Source organism: Neodiprion fabricii, chromosome 6, assembly GCF_021155785.1.
Source record: "Neodiprion fabricii isolate iyNeoFabr1 chromosome 6, iyNeoFabr1.1, whole genome shotgun sequence".
Taxonomy (NCBI): domain Eukaryota; kingdom Metazoa; phylum Arthropoda; class Insecta; order Hymenoptera; family Diprionidae; genus Neodiprion; species Neodiprion fabricii.
In genome coordinates, this window is record NC_060244.1 from 16775154 (window position 1) to 16801735 (window position 26582).

Sequence of the window (26582 nt, forward strand, 5' to 3'; positions counted from 1 at the left end):
TCGTGCGCCGGCAGCCGACGGGAGAAGGCCTAAGGTGGTCGTGTCTGATACCTTGAAGTTAGCTTGAAGGTAGGATTCGAACCTACATCATGCTTTTCGAACGCGCATGTAACGTCCCGCAACAAACCGCGCACGCTACAACATGCTTTACATCTATCGCTGTACATACTTGTATCGATATACAGCTTCGAGGTTTCGTCGCGTTTCTTACCTACCTGTAATACATAGTGCGGTGTTGGATGCTGTGCAGGACTTTTATCGGCTGGTCCGAAATCCCCAACCAATCAAATTCCGCACCTTCTCCTGCTGCACCAGTGATATAGTTGACCAGAAGTGTATATCGTACATTACATACCTATATTTAAGCAACGCGACGAACCTTATTTTACAGACGGAAGGATACGCGGAGCAAGAGATTTGAAAAGCGCGTTTTTCCCGCCCCCAGAGTGCAATGGTTACACGGAATATCGGTAAAGCCACCTTCCCACATTACGAACGTGTTCTTCGACCGAGTCCTTTCCAATACATTTCCAGCTTCTCCCGCGGCCTTGGACAACTTCCAAGTTTAGTTTCAACAACGGATCTTGGTCCCGCGTTGAACTTTAATGTTAATTCTCGTTGCACGTACTTACGTACTTACTTCGCGTTGTTCCCGTAGATTCGAGGATTCCGTCCAGTTTTACGCACTGGGTATTAACCCACGAACACACAAATACCTGCATACACGTTTTTTACGCGTCAAACTTGTGTATTGTGTACTCTTTTTTTGGAAGGAGAGGGAAGTCACGTGCAGGGTCGCAGACTTCCAGTATATGGCATTTACGTAATGCAGTATACATACGCGTGTGTAACTACCTAGTTACACACCTACATACAGTACAGAATTTTAGATTCAAATTTTTAACACCTGAAACAGTTTTGTTTCTTTCACATTTTTAGTGACACGTAGAAACCCCCTGAATTCTTGCTGTCGTGACTGCGACGAACTGTAAATGACCGGCAAATAAATCGTGGAGTGGTAAACACTTGTAGTTTGCTCGGGACGTGTCGGTTCTAAATAGCTAGCTTCTAAAAATACGCGTAAATAAATCAGCTTGCTTGCACTGCATTCGTGCACTATACCTGTAATATCCCGGGCTTGAATTCGCACCGATTCTTTATTCCTCGTGTCCTGTAACACAGGGACAAATAGTAACTAGGACGATACTCGACCAAAGAAGTAGGTTTTTGAAAAGTTCGAGAAACCAATCGAACGCCGTTATCGAACGGGCCTATACGTAGAAAACTGTTACCAACCGATCAAACCGATGTTGCAGTTACCATTTTCAACAATGATCCTACTTTCTCGGTCAGATCTCGTTATTCATCTAGGCGAAATTTTTGCGGATTTGATGATACGTGGAAACCTTTAGGGGCGTGTATTCCGCATGATCTGATTCTCAAATGACGCGGGAAAAGTTTAAAAATGTTTCGAGCGTCGAGTTGAGTCAAAAAATAATGCAATGAGTTTCATATGGAGGTAAAACTAAAACGGATCGAGTAACATTTGATTGGAACTGTATCCCCGTTATGATATATTCATATCAATAGAGAAATTCCTAGTTGTTGTTACTACACGGTCATTAGCTATTTTTATTTTTTTCACCACAAACTAAGAATATCTTGCTGGATGAAAGTTGAAAATTTATTTTGTACAAACTGTAACCAGAAAATCCAGTGTGTCTCACTGTTCTTTTTGATTATGCCCACTTACATAAACATATTTTCTTGCAACTATATTGCGATAATTTGATGTTGGTGTAACAACAAATTGCTGTCAAGACCTTATTTAACGAAAAAATGTAGTAAACTGAACAAACAGATCTGTTTTTTCAATGAGGAAAAAAAGGTTAGTTATGATAACTACGACGACATTAAATAGTCACTTGTACGACATTTTCTTGTAATTTCAATAACATTTAAACCATTACTGTAACGGTACTCATTTTACCACATTTTTCTATTAACTGTAACAAATGAATTTTTTCTCACAATCATTGTATATATAAAAGAAGAAGGAAATAACGAAATTTTTCAACAAATGACCGATAACGTATATGATATCGCTCGAGGTAGATTTTTCATTTGGCCTATCACTTAATTAAAAAAGCATTATATACGTATAGGAAACAAATGTTAAATTTTATATGGCCCATTAGAAAATCAATGAATATTACCAAAAATCAACGCATATAGAATATGCGTAGCAGGTACCACCACATTTAACGAACAAGCTTGAGAAGCTGTATTGTTTTCTCCTCGATCATTTTTCGAAGAAAAAACAGAACCAAGCCATTTATAAACAATGTCGTGACACATTCTTAAGCATATAATATGCGGTGAATTTTATTGAATAAACATAGAAAATAGTACATTTTTGAACCATCCATTATAATATCGACGAATGAAACACAGAAATTGTTATTCACATCGTGAAGTGTTCACCTCACGCATGCTTTGCTTTTAATATATGCATAAAGTTATTCAAATTATCATATCGTAGTCATTACAGGTATCGCTTATAGTTAGCACCGGAAATCTGATACATATGCCTCAAGTTTACATATTCGTATTTGTAGCCGCAAGTTTATCGCCGTCGCCGACGACGTTGAAAAGCTCTACCACGCTGCCAAAATCGAGAATAAGTCAAATTTAGAAAGTGGGAACTGTATAGTAAGCTGTGTTGATGTATAGCTGATTGTGAGATTTAATTATCCGCGTGATTTAATTATCCGTTGGTCTAATTCTCGTTCGTGCAGTTCCTTATACTCGACAATTTTTGCCTTGCGTCAATTTTCTGTCTTCTCTTCGCTTACAATTCTCTTATCTTTTTACACCGCACAATAACTATTATCTGCATATCGCCTACTTCATCAATTGTCACCTCGCCGTCCGGCATATAAAATATTATTTTTCTGTTAATTTCGTATCTTATTCTACGTGTTAAGAGATAATGATTTTTAAAAATATTTTCAAAAGAGCGAGAAAAACAGAAAAATTTATAGAACTTATTTGCCAGTCGGTCCTTTCCGAATCCCACTGCATGAAAATTTCAGTTTCAGAAATTATTTTTCTTTCTCAGGAATCTTTACAAATCATCATCATCACCCATGTACCTATAAAGCAGGTATATTGTAACATTACCCACGAAATAAGGCTATCGTGTATTATGTATGTACATGGTGGCGACAGACCGGAAAAACCGAAAATAGTCAGGAAATTATGACGGAACGTGGAGAAAAACCTACTTTTTTCATAAATCTTGTTGAAACTTCAGCTATGCTTGGTAAATTCAGTCAAGCAAACGTTCGGAAATGGTATTGTTCAATTTCTAAATATTTGTGTGAAACGAAGCAATACTATGTGTTTTTTAGATCTAAACTTATCTATTCAAGATGCATAACTTCTGGAGCTTTTGGTTATAAAAGCTGCCCAACATTACCTAAGTTTCGTGAGAAAAGACAGGGAATGCTTAATTTTACGATGGGAAAAGTCACGGACTTTTATTTGAGCAAAACTGTCGCCACCCTGAATTATAACATACCTACATATGTATTTCACATCTTGGATAGCTCGGATTGAAATTTCGTACAGGTTAAAGCGTTTCGCAATCTCAACGTTACGTATAGATATATACCTATAATATCTATAATACAGTTATAGTGAGCTTTACAATCACAAAATGCAGTAAAGTACAGTCGCCGTTATACTTGTGCGTGGTTGTAGTGTAGTGCGTACCCATATACCGAGCATACATAAACCTACATGTAAGCTGTACGTAGTTAGGAAAAGTTTTAAGACATCGCGCTGAATTCCAACGCGTCTTTTCAACGCCAACACCAGGGTTTAGCAGCCGAGAAGGTATTTTTACATCTATATGTTTTCGCGCGTATTTACTATTATATACCTTCAACTAGCAAGAATTTTTATATTCAGCCAATATTCTGCCCGAATAAATAGAAAAATAAATAAAACGCAAAGAACATTCAGTGAACACTTGGACTGTTCGCAATGAAATTTCGCCACGCACGGCACGTAAGCAAAAAAAAAGAATTATTTCAATAGTGTAAAATGGACGAGCACATCTGCTTACGCAATAACATGTAGGCACGGATCGAAATTCACTGCAAGTCGAACAGAAAATGTTGTATAAAACGGTGTATGAAGCCATGTGTGTATATCATAGGGTCTTTTGTCTAAAATTAATATTTTTTTTCCAATTTGTTGTGCGCTGCAAAAGAAAATACTTGCAAAAGAATCTCTCTTAAATCCAATTTTAAAAATTCGTTCTTAAGATTCCAAGTTTTTCTCAATTTTTTTCATTGTTTCACCTCCACATATCGTTACATTTGATAATATGGAATTGATCGTAAAAGCATTTTGCAGAGAATAAAATTTTCTACAATAGTATCGAATGGACACAATCCGTACAGCTCATGTGGCTGAAAAGTTGTAATTTTGCTTCGGCGATAAACTTTGTATACAAATTCATGTTTCAATCACGTCATTTCATTAGTGGCTAAGCTATTGACTTTACAACGAAAATTCGAACGACACCTTTGTACAGAATTCAACTCTCAATCAAATGCTTCAAGAAATTAGTTAGTCTTATTAAAATGCAGCTGAGTGGTAGCAATTAAAAAAAAAAATTACATCTGCCTCATTTTATTCTAATGGAAAAACTTTGAATTTCGAGAGCAATCTTTTAAAATTATATTTAAGAGATATTCTTTCGCGAGGATTTTTTTTTGCTACGTAGAATAAGATTTTCAGTCGATAGTGAACAAGAAATGTTACCTCCGAATGGAACTCCATAATCTATATCGGGCATTCCGTGTTAAATCACCCAGCCTGGTACCCCAACTATTTTGTGTGCTTAAATATTTCACAGTTCTCATTCGAAACCACCGAAAAAGTGTTCAAACATTTTTTTTGATGTAATCGATGATTTTAAGACTAAAGTCAGAATCAACTTCCGACTTTTTACATTTTTTGTCAAGGAAGTTCAATATTTAATTTCAATAATTTGATGGGCCGTTCTAAATGGCTAAAATAATGTATATCACATTAATAACCACATACAGACGTCTCATGTGTGCACATGTCACAAGCTTCACACACTAGTCCAAAAATATGTCCTCTCGCGACGAATTTCAAATATAAATATAAATAATTTCAACGTAAATAAAAGATAGATATATTGAACATAGGTATTAAACCACACTGAGATAAATTTTTAGTTCCGGTTACCGCTCAGTCCTTAACTGTTTTCATTTTTTACCACAATCGAAAAATATAGTTCCAGGTACAAAATGAAAATTAGTTGTCTAGCTGTTACCGGAAAGTTCAGTATCCGTTACTATTCTTTTTCATTACGATCACTGTTACTATATTTCTTTGCGGCTGTTGCGAAAATTTAATGCTTGTGCAACAAGAAATTGATGTCAAAGCCTTGTTTAACTAAAAAACAAGAGTAAACCGAAGAAACTGATTGCTGAAACTGATTTGCGTTGCTATTACCAAAAAGGGACCGACGATAGCGCAAAATGTAGACGTGTACCTCGTTTTTCGCAAGTCCAACAATATTCAAACAGTTTTTCTTAACGATATCTGTTTTACTGAATTTTTCTCAGTGCATAGAAGTATCTATTGGAAATAGCTTGAATAAAAATTATTTTCCTCAAATATTTCCGGTGGTCTGCGGTTGAGAACTGTTATAAGGAAATCACAGAATTAAAAAATACAAATCATCGAGGTTTAAAGACTGAGTGATTTGGCATGGAATGCACCACGTGCTATGTACATGCACTCGCTCGATAAATGCTTTATCCTAATCGCGAACCGTATAATACCGCCGGTTGTTAGCCGCTTGTAAAACCGCTTCCTTTTTGATAACATAAGGAAATATAAGGATATAATAAATAGCGTCTGTACAGTCGCAAAACAGAGTGAGAGAAAAAAACCACACCGTTCAGCGCAATAACGATAATCAGAAGAATAAGCGACGTAAGTGGCGAGCTTTCGCGGTATTGCAGAAAGTAATTAAGAAAACTGAACATTATTTCAACTCTCGGGCTTTACTCAATCCTGGCCAATAAATTGTATACATTGATCGAGATTACGCAGAAATTACTCTGATTGAAACAAAAAAAAAGTTTCTTAACTGCAATGCTCGGGGGTTTAGCTCGATCTGACTTTTATACAAGTTTAACTAACATATCGCAAATGTAATAATAAAAAATGGTAGCGATTTTCAGTTACCCGTTATTTCTTTGTTTCTTATTTTCTCTCGCTTTTTTCTTCATTCTTTTATTTTATTTTTTCACGCCTCGGATAAATAAAAAAGAGAAATCTCGCGGTATTGAAATAAAGAGAAATAAATAAGAAGGGGTTTTAAAATCTCGGTTGAAAATAGACGCTGCGAAAATACACTTCGCTCGCAAGCGTACGTTTGCCAGCAGGTGTCTTGTCATCGAGTTGTATATGAGAGAGTTGTCCATGCGTTCTATTGAGCGTTTGTATAATGTATGTGTACCTATATGACTACGTATACAGGATAGTAAGATAAATAAATAAGAGTAATTAAACTGAACGCACGTATTATACACATAGGTATACCAATTACGACTTGATTAAGAAAGTAAATAAATTTCAAACGTAGACGAGGAAAATATAAATTTTACGGAGGATTTGTGCCGCGTGTGTGCGATATGCGTGGATATTGTGCGACATCTGCTCGATAGAAAAGAAACGAGAATAGTATACGTATTGTGCAACGTGTGGGCAAAAATGACGATTCTAAACGAGTGTGAAACTGCGAAGTTATATTACGCGGATATCACACTCACACGTAATCGTCACTTTTGCCCACTTGTTGCACACGATATTTTTCACTACAATAATGTAAAATTAGCTGAAAGTGAAGAAAACACCATATTTCTTGACAAATGTGGTGCTAGTTCGGAAATGGCAAACCACTTTTCCACTAGTGGCGAAATATTTTCACCAGCTTTTCTTCACTAGTGGAGAAATCGTCATTTCCCAACTAGCATGTCATTCATTCGGAAATAGCGTCTCTTGTTCATTTTCAGCAGGTTGCCAAAAGCGCCTAATTTTACGTTTGACTGGTGAAAACAAATTTTATTCAATTAATTCTACCTTCTAACAAATTAAAATTAAAAAATTTTAATTATTTTCTATCACTGTAATATATATAACATATAATATGTTACAATAATATGTGTACTAAAAATGCTCGAAACGTATTTTCTTATGCATATGCATTCTGTACCAATTTCTCTTTGTTATCTAGTCTTTTCTTCTTTAAGTCTTACTAAATATTGCTGAATGACAGCTGCGTTGAGAATCCGGTATAGAAATTGTGCAAAATACATATAACATGAAAAAACAAAGTATCGTACTCAACATTGCAAGCATGTATAACTATTTGCACTGCGTAGTATGAGGTGCTGGGTATTTTCCTTGTTTTTTTTCCCCGATTGTTTTCTTTTACGTACGTGACTTCTCGTACACCTCGTACTTATGAATGTATGTGCATTGTATACGCATTATAGTATAATTATTGCAGTATAATTACCCGAGCGTGAGGGGTGCAATTTTATTATTCGATTTGCACTCTTCTTCTCCTGTTAAAAGTGTATGGTAACTACGGCATTTTCGCGCAAAAATTTCTACCGCAATCTGACGAACATAAGTGTTATTGTTATGATTAACAATATGGTACATATAACTCGCGAAGACGGCAATTCCAGCCGTTGCAATATTGTCGAGCAAGGCTTGTCAGCTGGGAGTGAAATTATGTCAATAGCTTTGTAACAATAAATATTCTTACACACATGCATACATGATATATGTAAATGCACGCAACTCAAGCTGCGAAAGATCTCAGTTTCTCTTTTGCTTTATTTTTTCGCCGGCGCGTATCTGGTTCTCAGATTATCCTTCTTTGGAACTCGCATTATACCCACCAATATTATACATATACGTATACAATTTAATTTATCGTCGGTACGATTGCGTCATGACCGTGGCCGGGTGAAATTTGTGTTTTAAATAAATTAAAACAGCACCCCAATTTCAACCATGATAAAACAAAAAACTACCCAAACGTACCTGCGGTCAGTTAAGATCGTTGAAGATTTGTCAAAAATCGGTAATCAACACTAATTCATTTACGATGAAAAATTTTTCTTCGCATTGCAATAGATGTTACGGTTATGGGCAGTTTTTGCATTACAGTTGATATTTGTGTTTATTCATAACTATTTCTTACTACGCTCATTGTAATACGCTGTATTATAGATGTGAAGTATACAAAACGTTTATGCATCGGACAAGTAATTTACTTAATAATAATGATAATATTAATAATAATGATAATAATAATAATGACAATATCGGCGGTGATTGAATGAACGCGCGAATCCGCGTTGATTCATATGCCACTATGGCAAAGGTTACAGGAAAAAGTTTGCCGTTGTTCGCATGCGAACGAAACGTAGATAAATATAAATAAACAAAATTGCAGGGTGATATATTATCTTGCTATAAACATGTTAACTTCATATACTGTATTGTCTGTACGTTCATTTGATAAGTTGTACAAACATACATCATGCGAAAATTCGGCAAGAATATACATATAATACAGAGAATTATTGTCTGCAGTTTATTTCCAATAATTGCCGGTGGCACTTGCAGGGTAAATATTAGGAAATTTCTTACAAGTTTTAACGTCGAGTACGCGGAATCTGTTGGAAGTTGAAGGAAACTTACGTGGTATTATTCTCGTAGCAAAAGTTTCGAAGAAGATGAACAAATTTTAAGCGATAAAAAGTGCGATTCTTGATTGTTCCTCGCAATTCTCTGGTGACACTCCGAATTTGTTTAATTTTCTTGAAGCTGTTGTGATAAACATATATTTGCGAGTCCGTAACATGAAAATAATAAGTCTTCTCGGGTTTAGTCGACGTATCACAAGTATTATATCGTATTATAGTTTGTTTCAGTCCTTAATTAGATAATCATATAATTACGCGTGCCGCTATATATTTCTCGGCCGCAAGGTAAAATAAAGACTAGAATATCTTGACAATCATAAATTTCGTGTCACCGGATAGATGATTATTATGCCCGTATGAGACGGGACGCAGAGATGCGGGTTCGGGTATTTGACTCGATTAAATTTCATGAATTTTCATGACAGTGTCCGCAAGTGTGATACATATCATGTTGAAAGTAAAGTAACATATGTGTGCGAGAAAATAATTATGTCGATTTCGATACTTTTTTCATACATCGAAAGAATGTGGAAAAGATTTGATATAGCAGAATTTCTCAGCTCCATTTGCGAAACGTTGCGAATTACGCAGCGATATATCCGACTTCCGGATTTGATCGCGGCACATTTGATGATTATATTTAACGTGTCAACACTGATTTATTAACTGTGTAAAAATATGCGGATTGTTGATATTACTTGTAAGATTTAACACATTTCAAAGAATATTTATACGAATCCGCGATCTAAGGTCAAACTTGAGAACGTGTTAATTTTTACACGAAACTTTCAACTTTCGGGCACCTAAGTTATCCTCGTACTGCAAAATTCGATAGAACACAAATTAATATTGAAATCGACGTAAAAAATGTCCGCATACCGTTGAACTTTGCTAAGATCGATTATTCACATTTTTTTTCGCCTAATTGAGCATTCCTCTTACTACCCGCCATTTTGAATCTAATAGTTCTAACAATTTTGGAATAATATTAACTAGCACTTTTTACGTAGTCGAACTCATCTACACATCAGTCAAATAGTTTCTTGGTAAAAGTGAGGTTCTTTTCAAATCTGTAAGCCTGTGCAAAGATAGCGATATCTTATCGTTAGGAAAGATGGTTCTTTAGTAACTCCGGATTCACTGGAACGTCTTTTTGAAAAAGTGTATAATTTAAATCAAAGTTGTTGGAATAATGCACGAAAATAAAATTCATGTCCACTTTTCAACATGTCGTTGAAAAGATCATTATTTCAACAACCACTATATCATTTCTTGTTAAGGTCTATGGATTTTATGAAATAATAGTGATAGCATTTCCGTTGAAAAAATTCCAATTACCAATCAGTCCAAGTCTCAATTACAGCTAAGGATTTTGGATTGACTAAAGAACCACCTTAAAGTAGAGTGACGAGTCGCTGATTCACGCAAACTTAAAGAGAGACTCATGACGATCCTTATAAGACCGAATAATTATACACAAAAATATAAATTAACAATCAGTCGACATGTTTGAATTATATTTGTGCCAATTTGAAACGGCCATCTAAGTCGTTGATAACTTATAATTTGGACTTGGAAGTTGTAGTTTGGAAGATGAGCTAATTAAATATTCACGAATGGAATGAGATGAACAAAAGTAAAATGGTGAAAAAATTGTTGTATTCCGTACCAAATCAACCAATTTTGACTCTCACTATTTTCAATTTTGTTGCAACTTGTTTAGATGACAACAGCATCTCTAAAGCCGCCATTTTTTTAAATCGTTCATGGAATCACTTTCAAATTACAACTCTTCTGATTCAAATATTCCAATTTTTGAAAAAATAGAAAATTAAATTTCTTGTTCTATTTATTCGACCTTGTGCTAGATTTAATTAAATATATTTATTTCGTTTTTTCACGCACGGTCATAAATTACTTCGATTTAAGTCCAGTTTGACTTATATCTCCTAAGAATTTCGAAATAATTTCCAAAATCTGTATACTCACATTCTGCATGACTTCAATATTTTTTTTCTGACAGTGGAAAATGTTTGAGAATTATTTTTATACTTTCTAAATGTTAAACACTGAAACATTGTCGGTCAAAGCGCCGATCAAGATTAGAAAAAAGGATCGTTCCATTATGAGATCAATCACAGGATGACCGAAAGAGAGACAGAAAGTTTTGTTAAATCTCGAAGAATTGCAAAAATCGGTGAAACCTGGAGGTTTGAATATTTGTAAAGTAAAAATGATTTCATGAAAAATCAAAACCGAGACAAAGAACTTAATTCGCGGTTTTACAAAAAAAATCAAAAATACAGTAATAGCCTAAATTGGTTTGTATTCGATACGGGGATGCCCCTGCGTAGAAACAGTTTTTAGCAAGCGAACACTCCTAAACGGAACAAACCGCGTTGGTTGAATGTGTACGTACGTATAACGTACATCGGTACATATTTACTTTAAACAGAACTAAAAGTATAATATGCATAAGTGTAGAACCAACATCTAGGTAGGTGGCGTGTCATCCTTCGGCCTCCGCGGCATGGCAAAATCGAAGAGGACCATCCTACAACTCCCCCCCCCCCCCCCCCCCCCCCTCGCTCCTCTCTCGCGAAGTCGAAGCAGCGTGAAAGCTAGGCGATAATAACCGAGCCCAAGGCGAAGGCTGTAGAACTCTGAAAGGATCCTTCCTATAACTTTCGAGGTTTTTGGGATGAGGAGGAGGAGGAAGAGGAGGTAGGCGGCCGCCTTGGAAACCCCGCGAAAAGCAGCAGCGCCTCTACATCGAAAGAATACTTTCAAACGGTGCGTCCGATGCCTGGTTGCTTGTCGCGATGCGCGCGCATAGGTTCATTGTGTGCGCGAGCTGCGCGCGGTTCTGGCAGGAAACATAAATTTCACGAACACCAAACATAGAGACGAGGAAATCGCGTGCAATGTATGCATACCTGTATACCTACGTAGGTATAGGTATATACGTTATGTACGTGTACGATATGCGGAAATAAAACACCGAGGAATATTTTGTATATTCCTATGTCGCGCATGCGTACATAAGTATGTATACAGGTATAATATACACCGCGCCTATAAGCGTCGTTTTCAATGAATCTTGTGTATCATTTATGTAGCGTATGTAATTGGAGTCGATATATGTTTATATGTACCGTGTATATTTATCCACGTATATTACACTTGTATGGAACATTCTCTTATAGTTGTTCTCATATATCGCTGCACCTTTCTGACAAGCCTTTTTTTCGCGCCTCACTGAAATCATGGAAAATGCAATATCGTCGTCTTCAAGTCGGTCCGCCCAAATGTCGCTCTTCAAGGAAAACAAACACATTATTTCTCTTACTTTTTTGGATCGGAATATGAGGCTGAAGCAGAAGCCAGAGTTAGCAGCCAAACGTGTTAAACTTTTTTGAAATAGAAATAGTGTAGTTCAGTTCTATCCCCATGATTTTATAAAAGTATCGGGGATTCGAGGCGTTTTGACAAAATTTAGATTTTTCACTTCATTACCTTATGCGAATGAATATTGGAACGTTTGGCTGATTATTCTGGCTGTTAGGTTCAGCCTCGTGATCGGAATTACCGTCGAAAATTGTATTATTCACCTGGTTCGACCTGGTATGGTTTTGCACTTTATTGAAAGAAATTGTAGTCAATATATTTATGGTATTTATCGCTGAGTGAGAAAACAATTTGAATCAATCGGCGGGTTTGGTGAAATATTGAAATTAGAATTAAGCGAACTGTAACAGACGTTTCGTGTCGTCTGAGTAAATGAAGGCAATTCCAGAATCGTCATTGTAGTCGGCAGGAAATAAAAGGTAGAAAAACTCGAAAATCCACTGCATTAGTCAATCATATAACGCAAAACTTGGTGTTATTTCTACCCAAAATCAGCGCTTCGACAGAGGTTACAAAATTCAACCTTTCCGAAACGTTTTATAAGATTTGTACTGCAAGAGTCGGGGAAAAATTGTAACTCTGAGATAGAAGCAGAAAAATATGGATCAAAAGTTATAAAACTCGGAAATTTCAGTTGCATGGATATCAGGTTGAAATTTGTAACGTTATTGTAATTATGCATCTTTAGAAAAAGTCGTTATTTTGCGATTTCAGGATTAATTTAAATTCTGTAAATTGTAAATACACAATCAACAAACTCAGATTTTTGTAAAATCCAAGTTACTCTTAAGATGCAAAATAGTAATTTTTGTTTCAAGGTTGCGATACTTTAACTTTACTAATTTCAGCCTCGTGCATGTATGGAGCGTTGTATTTTTTTTCTCGGTATCACGATCATCGTTCCAAAGTTGCAAAGCCGATGAACTTCAAATTTTCACATTACTTTTAAAAATCCGCACTTTTAAAAAAATTTTGCGCCAGTTTACAAAAATTTTTCAAATAAAGTCTGAAAAAAATTTTCGGACTCTTGGAGACTCTTCTAAAACTGACTTCCTCGTATACATGAACCGTCAGTCGTATTTTTCATCCTTCCAAGTTCGGATTGAATACGCAACATTGTAAGTGTAAAATTTCGTGATACATTTCGTGAAAGCTGATTCTGCAAATTCTTTTAGATTGTTTTTTACAGATTAAAAATTCCTTTCATCAACGATACGCACTGCAAATGCTGACAAATCTTGCGCAGACTGGAAAAAGACTCCGCGAATCGAGCTTTGTACAGTCGCGCTTTATTGTTAGTCTTAAACTATGTCGATGCAGCGTCGACGTCGTCGAGTGGACCAAAAAAACATGATAAAAATTTTGTGACCAGATGGTCTCCCGCGATTGCGTAACTTTCCCGCACGTTACAGTTTTATTACATAGGCATATAGGTACGTACACTTGCACACCGTACATATATTGCTGAAGATCGGGTCGCCTTCAAGAATCTGAAAGAATCCTGAATCTTAATGTCATTCCCGTACGCGAAAGTAGTTACAAAATTATTTATAAAGAATGCCGAACTACAGACGCAACCTCGACGTATACATATATAGGTATATACGCAAGCATATAAATCAATTATAGTTGCAACACAGCTGAAATAATACATGTTTCGTTGAATAATTTATATGTTTACTTACCGTCATTTTTTGTACAATATCTTTATCCTTTATGATCGACTTTGCTCACTAAAGAATCGGCAAACTATCTTTGTTCAATGGGAAATAAATTTTAAGGAGATTGCAACATAATTACATCTGGTTCTGAAATTACACAAATTGATCTTTCTGTTTTTTTTTCTTCTCTAGATCTTCGTTATCTGCGAGGTATAATATCAATAAGTGCTTGTTAGTTATCTGAATGATGAAATTTGCGTATTTGTGCACGAAAATAACAACATCAATAAAAAGACCAAACGGAATTTGGTGTCCTTGGAAATACGTTTAAACACCTCGTTCTAGTTATCGATCGGTACACCTATAGGTATATGCACATGTGCGTATAGAACGTAAGTAGTATACATATACATTTAACGGCGTATCAGTAAAATGGAAAATACTTGTTAATCAGTATTTCGTAGGTGTGTTTCTTTGTTTTCTATACTCGTGAGGTTCAATTTATACATTATATATCTCTCAAGATACGATCAAGATATTTTAGTGTCGATAACGGACAAACCGATTACCTCGCACACATAATGCATCATGATATGCTGCGTGCTTACATATTCGTTTACGGTCTATCCATAGTTTCAACTTGTCACTGTAATTCATAATTGAACATACTACGTTATTACAGCTACTTATTTTTGATTCGGTCTTTGATTTAGTGCATCGTGAACCAAAGAATTCGTGATGCAAACTTCTACATACTTGATTCAATTCAAAGACGATACTCTTGGATCGTTGTTTTGCATGTGAAAATGAGTTATTAAGTTATTAAATAAAGTTGTTCTTCATTGTGCTTCGCAATGTACTCTTCATTCAATGATTCATATAATTTCCTCTTATTCGTTAAACGAATATTCCTTCACATCGCGCTATTTCTATACAAACGAATAACGTTTGAAATATGCGGAAGTAATGCAATGAGCATTTATTTCTGTATCCATCATATCTCAATAACGCCGTATACGAACGGAGCGTTATTTCCCTATAACCAAGTATAATTACTCTGCCGCAAATATGATACATTCAAGAAAAAACGAAAAGCAGTAACAAGTGCATGGATTTCATTGTTCTGTTATACTTTTTATCATTCTACAGCCTGACATACTGCAAAATCAAATTCGGCATTAGTTCAATCTCTAAAAATCTTTATACCTACGACGACAAAAATTTTTCTCGTCTATACGTCCAGTTACACGTCAGCACACACGCGTGCATCACCAACCTTCGTTATACAAGATATTCTCGGTAACGATTGGTTGCCGTATCAAATACCAAAGCGGCTGAACCCATACGTCAAAATCAAACGATTTCTATTTATAATCCTTGACGAGCGGCTAGCTCTCTTGCTGCAGCCTTAAAAACGATCAATGGACACGAACAAACGCATCGTGCGAACTACGATTCGAAATTCATTTCACTAATGTATGATAATCCAAAGAACCAGGTAAGGATTTCGTCACACTTACGAAGCGTCGATCGTCGTTGTCTGCACGAATGCAACGAAAACACTTGCTTCTTAAACAATCTATCGACAAAATTTTATCCGATACGTCTTTGATTGCTGGCAATGAGAAATAGTCGTCGACAGATTGTACTAATCATAATCGTCATCACCATTATCAATATTATTTGTACATCTATTTTGGAACAAGTTCGAAAACTCGTTCGGTCCCATCGCTTATGATCATCACGAAAACGCGCGGGTATTGCATTACAGTTTATACTTTTACGTTCACATGTATATCGTGAGCCACGCTTGTATATAGGTCACTAGGTATACATACACGAACCTAGGTATACGCATGTCGTGTACATACCTAAGTTAGCTAGAAGCAAGGCCCTTTTATGCGCTCGCGCTGATGTGTGGTTCACACGTTGTTGTATAGGAATGTACAAATGTATAAATTGATCCTCGCGTAAAGTGTTGGTGCATGTGATAATGCCGTGATCGGAAACGCGGCGCGTTGCACACGTACGAACTTGCGTGTGTGTGCCGTTGTTAGCCAAAGAAGGCCCTTTGACTTGAATACGAAACGAGGCGATAAGTACTATTATGAAATATCCATGCAGCGTATAAACTTTGTTCGTTGGATACGTGAGGCAACAAAAACTTCCTCTTTAGATTATTTACATTTTTTTTACAGTCCCAGCTGTAATCGACACAATGATTTACCTATATTCTACACCTGGCGTGATATTATTAACGAATATGCGCATTAATATCTAATTTACTATTAAAGTGAACAACTTTTTAGTCCTACCGTCGGCAGATGATAAAGTCCAAGAACAATAATGTTTTATGTGTTCGGAAATTCACCCGACAAAATTATGAACGCAATATACGATTCATTGTATATTTATCGCTATTCTTCAATTGGCTAATTCCGAATGATTTCATCTGAAATATCTTATACAGGTAACAAAAGTCAAATGATTGGAGTTCGAAAGTTCGTGTATGCCGCGTGCGATGAAATATTTGGTCAAATTCGCGATCATTTCTTACCGACCGAGTAAAATGTCATCTGTTTTGACTATTATCAGAGCATACGCATCGCTGACGTTAAAATATCGCACACAGGGTAATTCTATATATTATGCACCGCTGAACAGAAATATCCGAAAACTTTTTTATTTCATCACGTGAGAATAACGCCAGAAAATGTATTCCCGAAACAACTGGCATACATTTACTGGCGTTATTTTTGCATACAATTTTTTTTCTTTGTTTGGCTACTTGTGTTCGGCATAGTTTACATTGAATAGCGCTCAGTACGATTTTTTGAATCAGCAATGCACAAGACATGATAATTATGGTCAAAATCGGATATGACATTTAACGCGGTCAGTAAAGAGCTATTGTAAATATATGTGTAACATGCGTGTGGCTGTAGTAAAATAGACTTGGACGAAAGACGTGACGATTTTCGTTGCGTTTGTTTTTTTTTTCACGTCGGTTTTCATCGAATAACGACAGCTCACATTCGTCAAGTACTATTTCCAACGCGAGCACACGTCGGCATTCACGCTTCGTTGGTGGCCCATGCCTCATGTGCCACAACTTTTCGACTGATACTTGATACACATTTTTATCGTTAGGAAAATTTTTTGCAAGGCCACACGTAGCGAAAACATTCGAATTTAATCCAAATTTGATGTAAAATATAAGAAAAAAAACCAGTTCTTTTAGAAAATTATCAAAATGTGCGGGTTGGCTCTCTGCATTTTTGTTTTTTCTTCTAATCATCTGTTCAAGCCAAATTCTAATAATGACATAATTCCTCTGATCTTGGCGACTAGACGTAAGACATGGTATAACATCGGTCATTAGGAAAGTCACTGCGCTTGCGCACATTTAGTAACTATAAGTGGGAAGAAAAATCACAATCAGTTGGGAACTCATTTCTTTTGGATCTAATTGTCTACACTTAGCGGCCTAATGTTTTAGTAAATTATCACGATTTAGTTGTCCCGATGAGTATTCTGCTACAAATGTATACACATACACGCATGTGTGCTTAAGTTACAGATTCCCATGGAAAACGTTGATGAGATTCCATTCCGCGCGCGACTTTATACGAGCATCGCTACATCAGGTCGATCACTATCTGCATTTAATATATGCATATAGGGCATTCCATGACATCTCGATCAAGATTTAACGTCGATGTCTCAGATTGGCTTTATAATTTTTTGCATGAAAGTACATGACGAAAAATGCCATCGCAATTTTTTTCAGAATTTTTAGTCCTAGCGTATCTCAAGTATGATTTAAAAACTTGAAAAAAGAAAACCCACTTTCTAGGATATGAAAGAATCCAGAAAAATCTTATAAAATATAATAAAATTTTTGCACACCTATCAGAAAATGGAGATTTCATAACTTCAAAAGATGAGTAAGAAAAACGAAAAAATATAAATAATAATAATAACTATTTCTTGTTTTCGTTTTGCTTATTTATCTTTTGAAGTTATGAAATCCCCATCTTCTGATAGGTGTGCAAAAATTTTTTTTTATGTTTTATAAGATTTTTCTCAATTTGTTCAGATTTTAAAAAGTGAGGTCTTTTCCTAGTTTTTAAATCATATTCCAGATACGCTGAGTCGAAAAATTCTGAAAAAAATTGCCTTTGCGTTTTTCGTCGTGTACTTTCATATAAAAAATTATAAACTCAACCTCAGACATCCACGGTAGAAACTTGATCGAGATATTATGGAATGCCTCATATATGGAGAAATACGTGCAGGGAACCGCACGTACGCAATACCCTGATGTCATAATATATATATATATACACATATGTAACATATGTGAATATGCTCATACATCGTTGCACGATTACTCCTATCGCATTCATCGCCTCCGAGCGCAGTAATACCTATATTGCACACATGAACGTAGGCATGCATGTGTTAGGTGTAATACCTATATTCTCTGATCGCGAGCGAGCGCCGGTACAATCATTACATCTGTATCGATATGCAATATATTTAAAATCCGACATGGATGTAATGTAATATATGCGATGTGTTTATTATTATTATTATTATTGAAATATTCGCTTATTGTTGTAGTTTAACGGCTCGCGAAACGAACGAGAATATCCCTGAGCTCTGAGAAACGAATTGACAGATGCCGGACTCGTAACATAAATATTATAAATGTGTCTCGCGCTTGAAACTTTTGAACGATTATCTTACGGTTTGACATGTAGAGCCGTGTAACCAAGAGTCGCATGCGTGCGTCAGCGATGGGCCAAAAGTACTTTGTTTCTTTTTTTTTATTGTTTTTTACCTTTTCTCCTCCTTAGTCTTTTCTGGACTACTATACGTACCTCGGATATTAATAAATTTCCTATCCGAAATACGTGCCAAAATCTATACAACAGTGTTGCATCCGCGAGTATCTCCATAATATATTCATATAGCGTATTTTTCCTGTCTTGTGTCATAACGCAAACTCCAAACTCTACGCTTCAACAACAAGAGAACAACCGCGCGCGTTGTTTGCCACTGTGCATAAATGATAATTAATTTTTCGTGATATCCTTTTTACCCAAATTGGAATCCGGTCGTTCCGAAATCAACCGAGCGATGCTGGAACGTTTCATTATAGTATATACAACACCGTCACGGGACAATTGATAAAATATGCACAAAAATGCAAATTGATAGACGTTTTGTCCTTGAGATACCGACCGCGTCGGGAGCAGACAGACTAGCTGGCAGGCACGGATGCGATCGTCGAGTCCGCCTGAAACTGTCTTGTGCTCGTTTTGTGTACAGATGTACATACATATGATACATACACTATCGCGCGTGCATGCCCGACTCACACCTCGATACACGTTCATACACGTGTATTATGCAAACGGCGATTCTGAGGTGGTATTGAGGTATACCTTATACATATTCTTATGCCGTCGTGTCATTCACGATACGCGGCTCGTAGACGGTCCTTCTGTGACTGTGTCGGACAAATTGTCTCCGTTGATAATGATCGTGGATATTTTTCGACTACCTGATTCCATGCGCGTGTTACCGATTGAGAAAATCGGAAAACCAAAGCATTGAGATACTTTGCTTATGAATTATGATTGTGATTTAAGAGACTAGCTTCGTTAGTACGGATTTTCAATAATCCCGGTTAGTGTTGATCAGAGTCAGCGAACGCAGTGCCTTTTTTATCAATCCAACGCCTGTGATATAGGTTGCATTATTTTGGTCTATATTCATTTTAATTAACGGTGGTTCTTCTTTTCTTGTTTTCGTTTCAGATTAAATGTGAGAAGCCGCCGTAAGCAGAAGAGAGAGAGAGAGAGAGAGATAGATAAAAAAAAGAAGAATGTATAACTTAAACGTGAACGTGAATCCCAGCCCCGCCGCAGCTGCAGGTCTGCTAGGCGTCGCGGCGGCCGAGGTCACGCCAAGGACGCCAGAAATTTTGAATTCTCTAATCGCCATGACCAATCCCTTCGAGGGTTATCCACACGAGCGAAACCGCGAGAGGGCGGATTCTAGCAGCAGCAATGAACCGAGCCCTCCAAGCGTCCAGCACACCTGTAGTCAACTTATTAAAGAAGGTACACACCCTGCATGTTTTGCATTTTACCCAATTAATGTTATGCGGTCGAGTCGTGCTCGGTAATTAGGATGGTTGCAGATTGGCCGAAAACAGATACTTTATATTATTCTGATACGAGATAGTTATACACTGACCATTTATCAAATCATTATATTCGTAAACTATGAATATCTCATTAGGAATACTGGAATTGCAAGCTCAAGTTTAGATATTGCCGCTCGGCCCGCGAATATCTACAAATATTTTTTCTGGCACAACTATTAGACATAGCCATATATTCTCCCGGACTTTTATGTAGAGCTCGTCTCCAGACCTTGAAAATTCTTGAGCATAACTTTTTTACCATCTAAGATTTTAGTCAAGGTTCACGGAAGTGTCTGATCCCGTTCTGACCTGTCTTACAAATATCCTTGTAATATCTCCAAAACTGTTGATCTGGTTGTAAGGAAATATAGCGTTAAACTTGGCCAGACGATGTAGCTATCCATAGAAACAAAAAACGAATCGTAATCGGTTCGGTAGTTCTGGAGTCATAAGCGAACATACAGTCAGCCAGAGAGACGGTGGGTTTTATGTATTTAGAGAAGAAGATAAAAAAAATATGGTTAAAAGTCAAGTGAAATCGTTCGACTTTACACTACCCTGGCTGATTCGCCGTTAATCGATCATAATTAATTTCGTTATAATAATGTAAAATTAATGATTTACTATTGCCGACGTGATAGAGTAATTCCGGGTGAAGTATATTCTGATTTATAGTCCAATACGGTAAACTACATGTGAAACTGCACTGTCGGCCATCTTTTATCTATGACCGTCTCACGCGGAATTAACATAAATAAAATGTAAATAGTTTCCTACCTCCGACAAAAAGTCGACTACTTTGTAGTTTTTGATAGGAGATAGCGCAGAAAATATGATTTTTAGCATATGCGCATATAGAGATTTTTTGCTTTGTGCGAGTTTCGCACTCGTCAAGAAATCTCCATTTTGTACACACTTGCCATGAAAATAACTATTCTTGATCAAAATACGCAATCGTATATAATAAGAGTAAAACCTTGTCGAACGAATCTACTAGACTTTCAACCATTTTAAAGCAATTTGCAACAGAAAAATGATACCTGGGTCCTTGTTAATCATTTTATAAAAAAATTGATAGCTGGGTCCTTGTTAATAATTTCATAAATTTTGTTCCTTGCATTTCCAGAGAAATCACCACATTTTGCAAATATTCAAGTATCGTAAATACTCACAATCAATGTTCGACCGTCTGATTGTAATCATGATTATTCCTCGTCTTTCGCTGTTCGTGTTTTTTCAAATTAATTACTGTAGTTGTAGTGTAGTCCGTTGTAATGCGAGGTTTTTTCTACGAATATTATATCTATCTGTTGTGCGTATAACATATAAGGCATGTAGGCAAGATTTGAAATTGTGATAGTATGTAATTCTTTTCAGCACTTAGTAAAAAACCGATTTTGTCGAACACCAATTCTTAATTGGGGAACAAAGTACGTCGATAATTTGAAAATAATCGGGTTGTTAAATCTTATGTTCGATTTGTTGATTGCATTATACCTTAAATTTTCTGGCGTACAAGAAATGTCTGACAATTGTTAATTCGGAGTAAATTTTAACAGTATTAAGTTCTTTTTCCTCGCCAATTGATTGGCATTATTCGGTGTATGCACATCACCGTCTGCGGTTTTATTGCGACGAAAGTTTATCGAGGGCACCGTCGCAATTGTTCGTGCATAATCGTTTTGTTTGACAAAAATTGCGAGTGTTTTTTTTCTTTTCTTTCAAATTAGTCACAGTTTATACAGTTTAAAACGTATACGTACGTACGTATATGCTGGTTCTTGGGTAAAAAGACCGGGACAAAGAAGAAGCGATTCATCAGCAGTGACAGCGCGCACAAAAACCACAATTATTAACGTAATATACGCGCTGTATATATATGGATACATTAATCTTGTTTGGATAGTATTCAAGGTGAAATTGAATTAGGTGCCTTTCTCTACTAGGCTGAAATTTTTTCAATCCGTATAAGATATTTTTTATTGCATTTTTTTAAGTATTGACAAACACGTCGTGAGAAATCAGCAATTAAAGGTTTGAAAAACAGTGCAGCGTTATAATAGTAATGGCATAGATAGCGTGTAGTGGTACTCATGGAGATAATATTGATCATTTGATTGAAGAATGAAGAAGGTTTAGTCGAAATCCGGTCAGGTAAATAGAAATATTTAATTGTTGGGTAAACGAACATGTTTGCGTTTGCGACGTTTCGGCCGGGCCCTGCCGACCATAATCAGGCTATAATAATTACAAAATGTTTTAGAAAACAATTCTAATTGGAACAGAGACTATGTTAGTAAGAATAGTTGCTGTGATTATAACTTAGTTATACAATATATATTGTCACATGTTTGAGTGACAATTTTTAGGTTACGTGTGAAAATTGCGGTTAGCGAAAATAGTATAAAATATGGTTCACATAGATGAAATTTGACGACTAAAGAAGTTAATAATTGTGTAAGAATTGAATTAAAAAGAGATCAAACAAGATATAGACGGATTACTCACAGAATTTGACGACCTGTGCCTGCTTAGGTGTTGTTGGTTCAGCATTTTGGACGGAAGTGAAGATTAGCGGATATCGATCCGAAAATCTATGGTAATGGGGTGTGATATTGATCTACCTGGAGCAATATGGATTTGAGACTGATAACAACGTACTAAGAGCGCCAATTTTGAAAACTAGAGAATGTTAGAATATAGATCGCTGAGATGTTGGATATCTGTGCGCTTGTTGACAGAGTTACTCTTGTTCTTAAAAATATGGATCATTTCCTTAATATTACGTTCATACCAATTAGGTTCTGTAGCTAAGGTTATGGAGTTATTAAAATCAAAATGATGTCCAAGACTCAAGGAGTGTTCTGCTAAAGCGCATCTTTCAGTATCATGGCATTTAATATTTGTGCGATGGCCAGAGATTCTATTTTTTAAATGTTGTGACGTCTGTCCAATATAACTTTTGCTACAGTCCCGACATGGTATTTTGTACACATAATTGATTTTTTCTAAATTAGGAGTTACAGATTTTGAATGAGAAAAGAGAGGATATTTAGTAGTATTTTTAATTCTAAACGTAATTTCAATGCCTTTAAAACATCAGGAAAATTTGACGACCTGTGCCTGTTTAGGTGTTGTTAGTTTAGCATTTTGGACGGAAGATTGAAACATTGAAACATTTTGTAATTATTATAGCCTGATGATGGTCGGCAGGGCCCGGCCGAAACGTGGCAAACGCAAACATGTTCGTTTACCCAACAATTAAATATTTCTATTTACCTGATCGGATTTCGACTAAACCTTCTTTATTCTTCAATCTACCTCCTGGTCACTAATACTTCACAAACATTGATCATTTGACTAATTTAGAATTTTCTGCAATATTAGTTATATATTTGTTTGCAAATCAATGATGTGAAAGTTTGGAGTTGGAGCCCCTTAACGATACACTGCAATAAATATTGTACCTATGTGTATCTGAACATATACTGTACACATCATGCCTTTCAGTTTTTAGACCGGAGTTTAACATTTTATAATAGTATTTAATAATATTTCGAGAAATTACATTGCGTTAAATTCTTGCACAATATCACTAAATTCGGTTTCGCCTGTTTGAAATCATACAATATAAAACTTTCATTCGATTGTAAAAATTGTACAGCTATACGTATGAAGTATACGTGAAATTAAATGTGACGTATTCATTGCACGCATGAACGCCAGGGAATTGTTCCCCCTAAATTATTAAATTTGATAATAAATACCTTTTTTTTTTTCTTGTAGGCTTAAAGTTGACGTTACAAACGAAAAGACGGGCCAATGGTAGCGGGGACGAGTGCAGGAAAAAAACAAGAAAAGAAGATGGTAGTGCAGACGACGAAGAAGATGACGAAGGAAGTAGCACCAGCGGTCGTGGTGGTGGGGTGAGTGAAATATCTATTGAGAAATTTCACCGAATTATGTGTCAATACACAAAGAGAAATTATTAGTTGTTGTTACTATACAGTCCTTAGCTACAAAATGAAAATGGTTGTGTAGTTCAGTAACCAAGAAAGTTACTATGTGTTACAATTCTTTTTCATTATGGTCACTCGTACCGTATTTTCTGGTAAGAATTGCAATGATTTGACGTTGGTGCAACAATAAATTGATATTAAGGCCTTATTTGACTAGAAAAAACAAATAGGTTTAAAATTGCTATACCAAGAAATGTAGTATTGCCAACTATGATCACACTAGATAATTACTTGTACTATATCTACTTGTAATTTCTACAACAAAATTCTAACTGTCATTGTAACGATACGAAGTTTCCTAGAATTTTATTACTAACTGTGACTGATGAAATTTTTCTCGCTGTACAAAATGCATAATTGACAGTAAAAAAAAGTTTGTTACCAGTTCCGATGGTAATGTTAATCTTCTATTTTCTCTATAATAGTTGACACCGGAGGATGAAGAGCGGCGTAGAAGAAGGCGGGAGCGCAATAAAATAGCAGCGACGAAATGCCGGCTAAAAAAACGTGAAAAAACGGTGATACTCGTGCAAGAATCGGAGGTATTAGAGACCCAGAACCACGATTTAAAATCACAGATACAGGAACTTGAGACGCAGAGGCGCCGATTAGTGGAAATGCTGAGCGTTCACAGTCCGACGTGTCTGAAACAAGGTGGTGCTAACGAAAGTTCTTTTCAACAATTTACCGAACCCTTACCTCTGCCCAGTTACCAAGAAAACTTCGCCCAATCCACCTTGAACCAACCTCAAAACTGCGTCACGGATTACCCCGTAAAAGTTGAAGGGTATGGAAACTCCGGGCAGGATTTTTACCGGCAAAATAGTCCTTATATACCTACGTCGGATGCCGGTTGTACGGTTTAGTCCAAGAGTATAGCGTGTCCACGTACCTTGGGGAGAGTGCTGCGTATATACTAATCGTAAGAAAATACATGCATTAAGGCGACGTGTTATGTACTCCTACCTTACCGACTGAAATTGGCCCCGTCATATTAATACTGATTCTCGGATAACCTTACAAACGGAAAAAAGAAATTGATTTTTGTTATCGCATTCGGTCGATCAATTGTAGTGAGATCTTCAGTGTAATCGGGAGAAAGAAAAATTCTTACTATCAGAATATCTATACTGCTTGTTTGAGCGTTACACCAACTAGCAAAGTTCAAGCCGTTTAATGTTTGAAATGCAATGCAGGTAATTTTGATGTGTTAATTATGTGCAGAATGTCCAGACATTCATTTCTCTTTTATGCTCATAAAAATAAGAAGACAGTTTCGAAAACTAAAAACGGCAGTATTGCATTGCGGGCCAAAATAACTCTTTTACTTGACGATTATAACGAATTTTTGTCTCAACGCCGTTCTTACCAAATCAGTGAATGTCAGACGGTAACCCTATTCTATGTTTCTGGTTTTGATGTATTTGCAAAACTATATATAGAGTCTCAGTTACCGACGAATTAGAGTTCTTCCATGAGTATGCAGCATTGCCTTAACAAGCGTACAAACTTCCTGTCGTGCTTCCCTCATTTCTGGTTAAATTTCTTATTTTCCTTCCTCCCCCTCGAGAAAAAAAAAAAAAAACAGATAATAATATATCTATGGATTCGATGCTTCGTTTTGCGCACTTTTTAACTCTTTCAACGAAACTTTGCAGGTATATAACTGCGTGAATCACTTAAATGAATAGTGATTTACCACTTATATATTGTGATACCAGAGTTTTGATGTCGTAAAAAGAGGAGTTACTGAAAACGGCAGTTGTGATATAGTTGCGCCAAAACGTTATTATTAATATTATTATTACTCTGATATATTATAACGTTATTTTATACGATATTTATCTATAAAAAATGATCAAAGTAGATTTATGTTACGCTGTTGCGTTTCGCCAAATGCGATTTCAAACGTAATTAACTATTGATAATAACTTCTCCGTCAATGGCAAAAATGAATAAAAAGGATCATTGTATTTCGCAAGTTCGAAAATTTCGTGGTTCATTTTACAAAGATAAGAAGAAATGTATTCAATTTTAAAGTGACAAAGTGGAAACCAATCTGAAATTCTTCATTATATATGAAATTAGAGTGTGACAATTTTGAAATAATGAGATAATTAGTAACAAGCTCACGCATTGTATTATGGATGAAAAAACCTAGTCACATTACTGGATCGTGTTTTTTGACTAAAAATTATAAACAAAATTAATAGATTTAAGGCAACCTCTTTTTTCAATAATGAAATTGTGGTCAATTCTCACGAAGCGTGTTATGGAAATACAGCACAAAAGCGCTTAGCGATTGGGGATTGCTAATTGTTTCATAAAATGGAAGAAAACCAATGCTTCTGATAAACTCACTTTTACTCATTGAAATACGAATTCATATTCTTCAAAATTGACCCTAAATTTTCGAACTTATGATACAAGTGTC

At 36.0% G+C, this 26582-nt stretch overlaps 1 protein-coding gene across 1 annotated transcript; it reads left to right on the forward strand.

Annotated features, from left to right (window-relative positions):
* On the forward strand, positions 1–25790 carry LOC124184957 (activating transcription factor 3). The gene is made up of 4 exons (XM_046575234.1): positions 1–69; positions 19738–20043; positions 23916–24055; positions 24574–25790. The coding sequence occupies exons 2-4, from the start codon at positions 19806–19808 to the stop codon at positions 25012–25014; spliced, it is 819 nt and encodes a 272-aa protein (XP_046431190.1). The 5' UTR covers positions 1–69; positions 19738–19805; the 3' UTR covers positions 25015–25790.
* Positions 25791–26582: the final 792 nt, after the last annotated feature.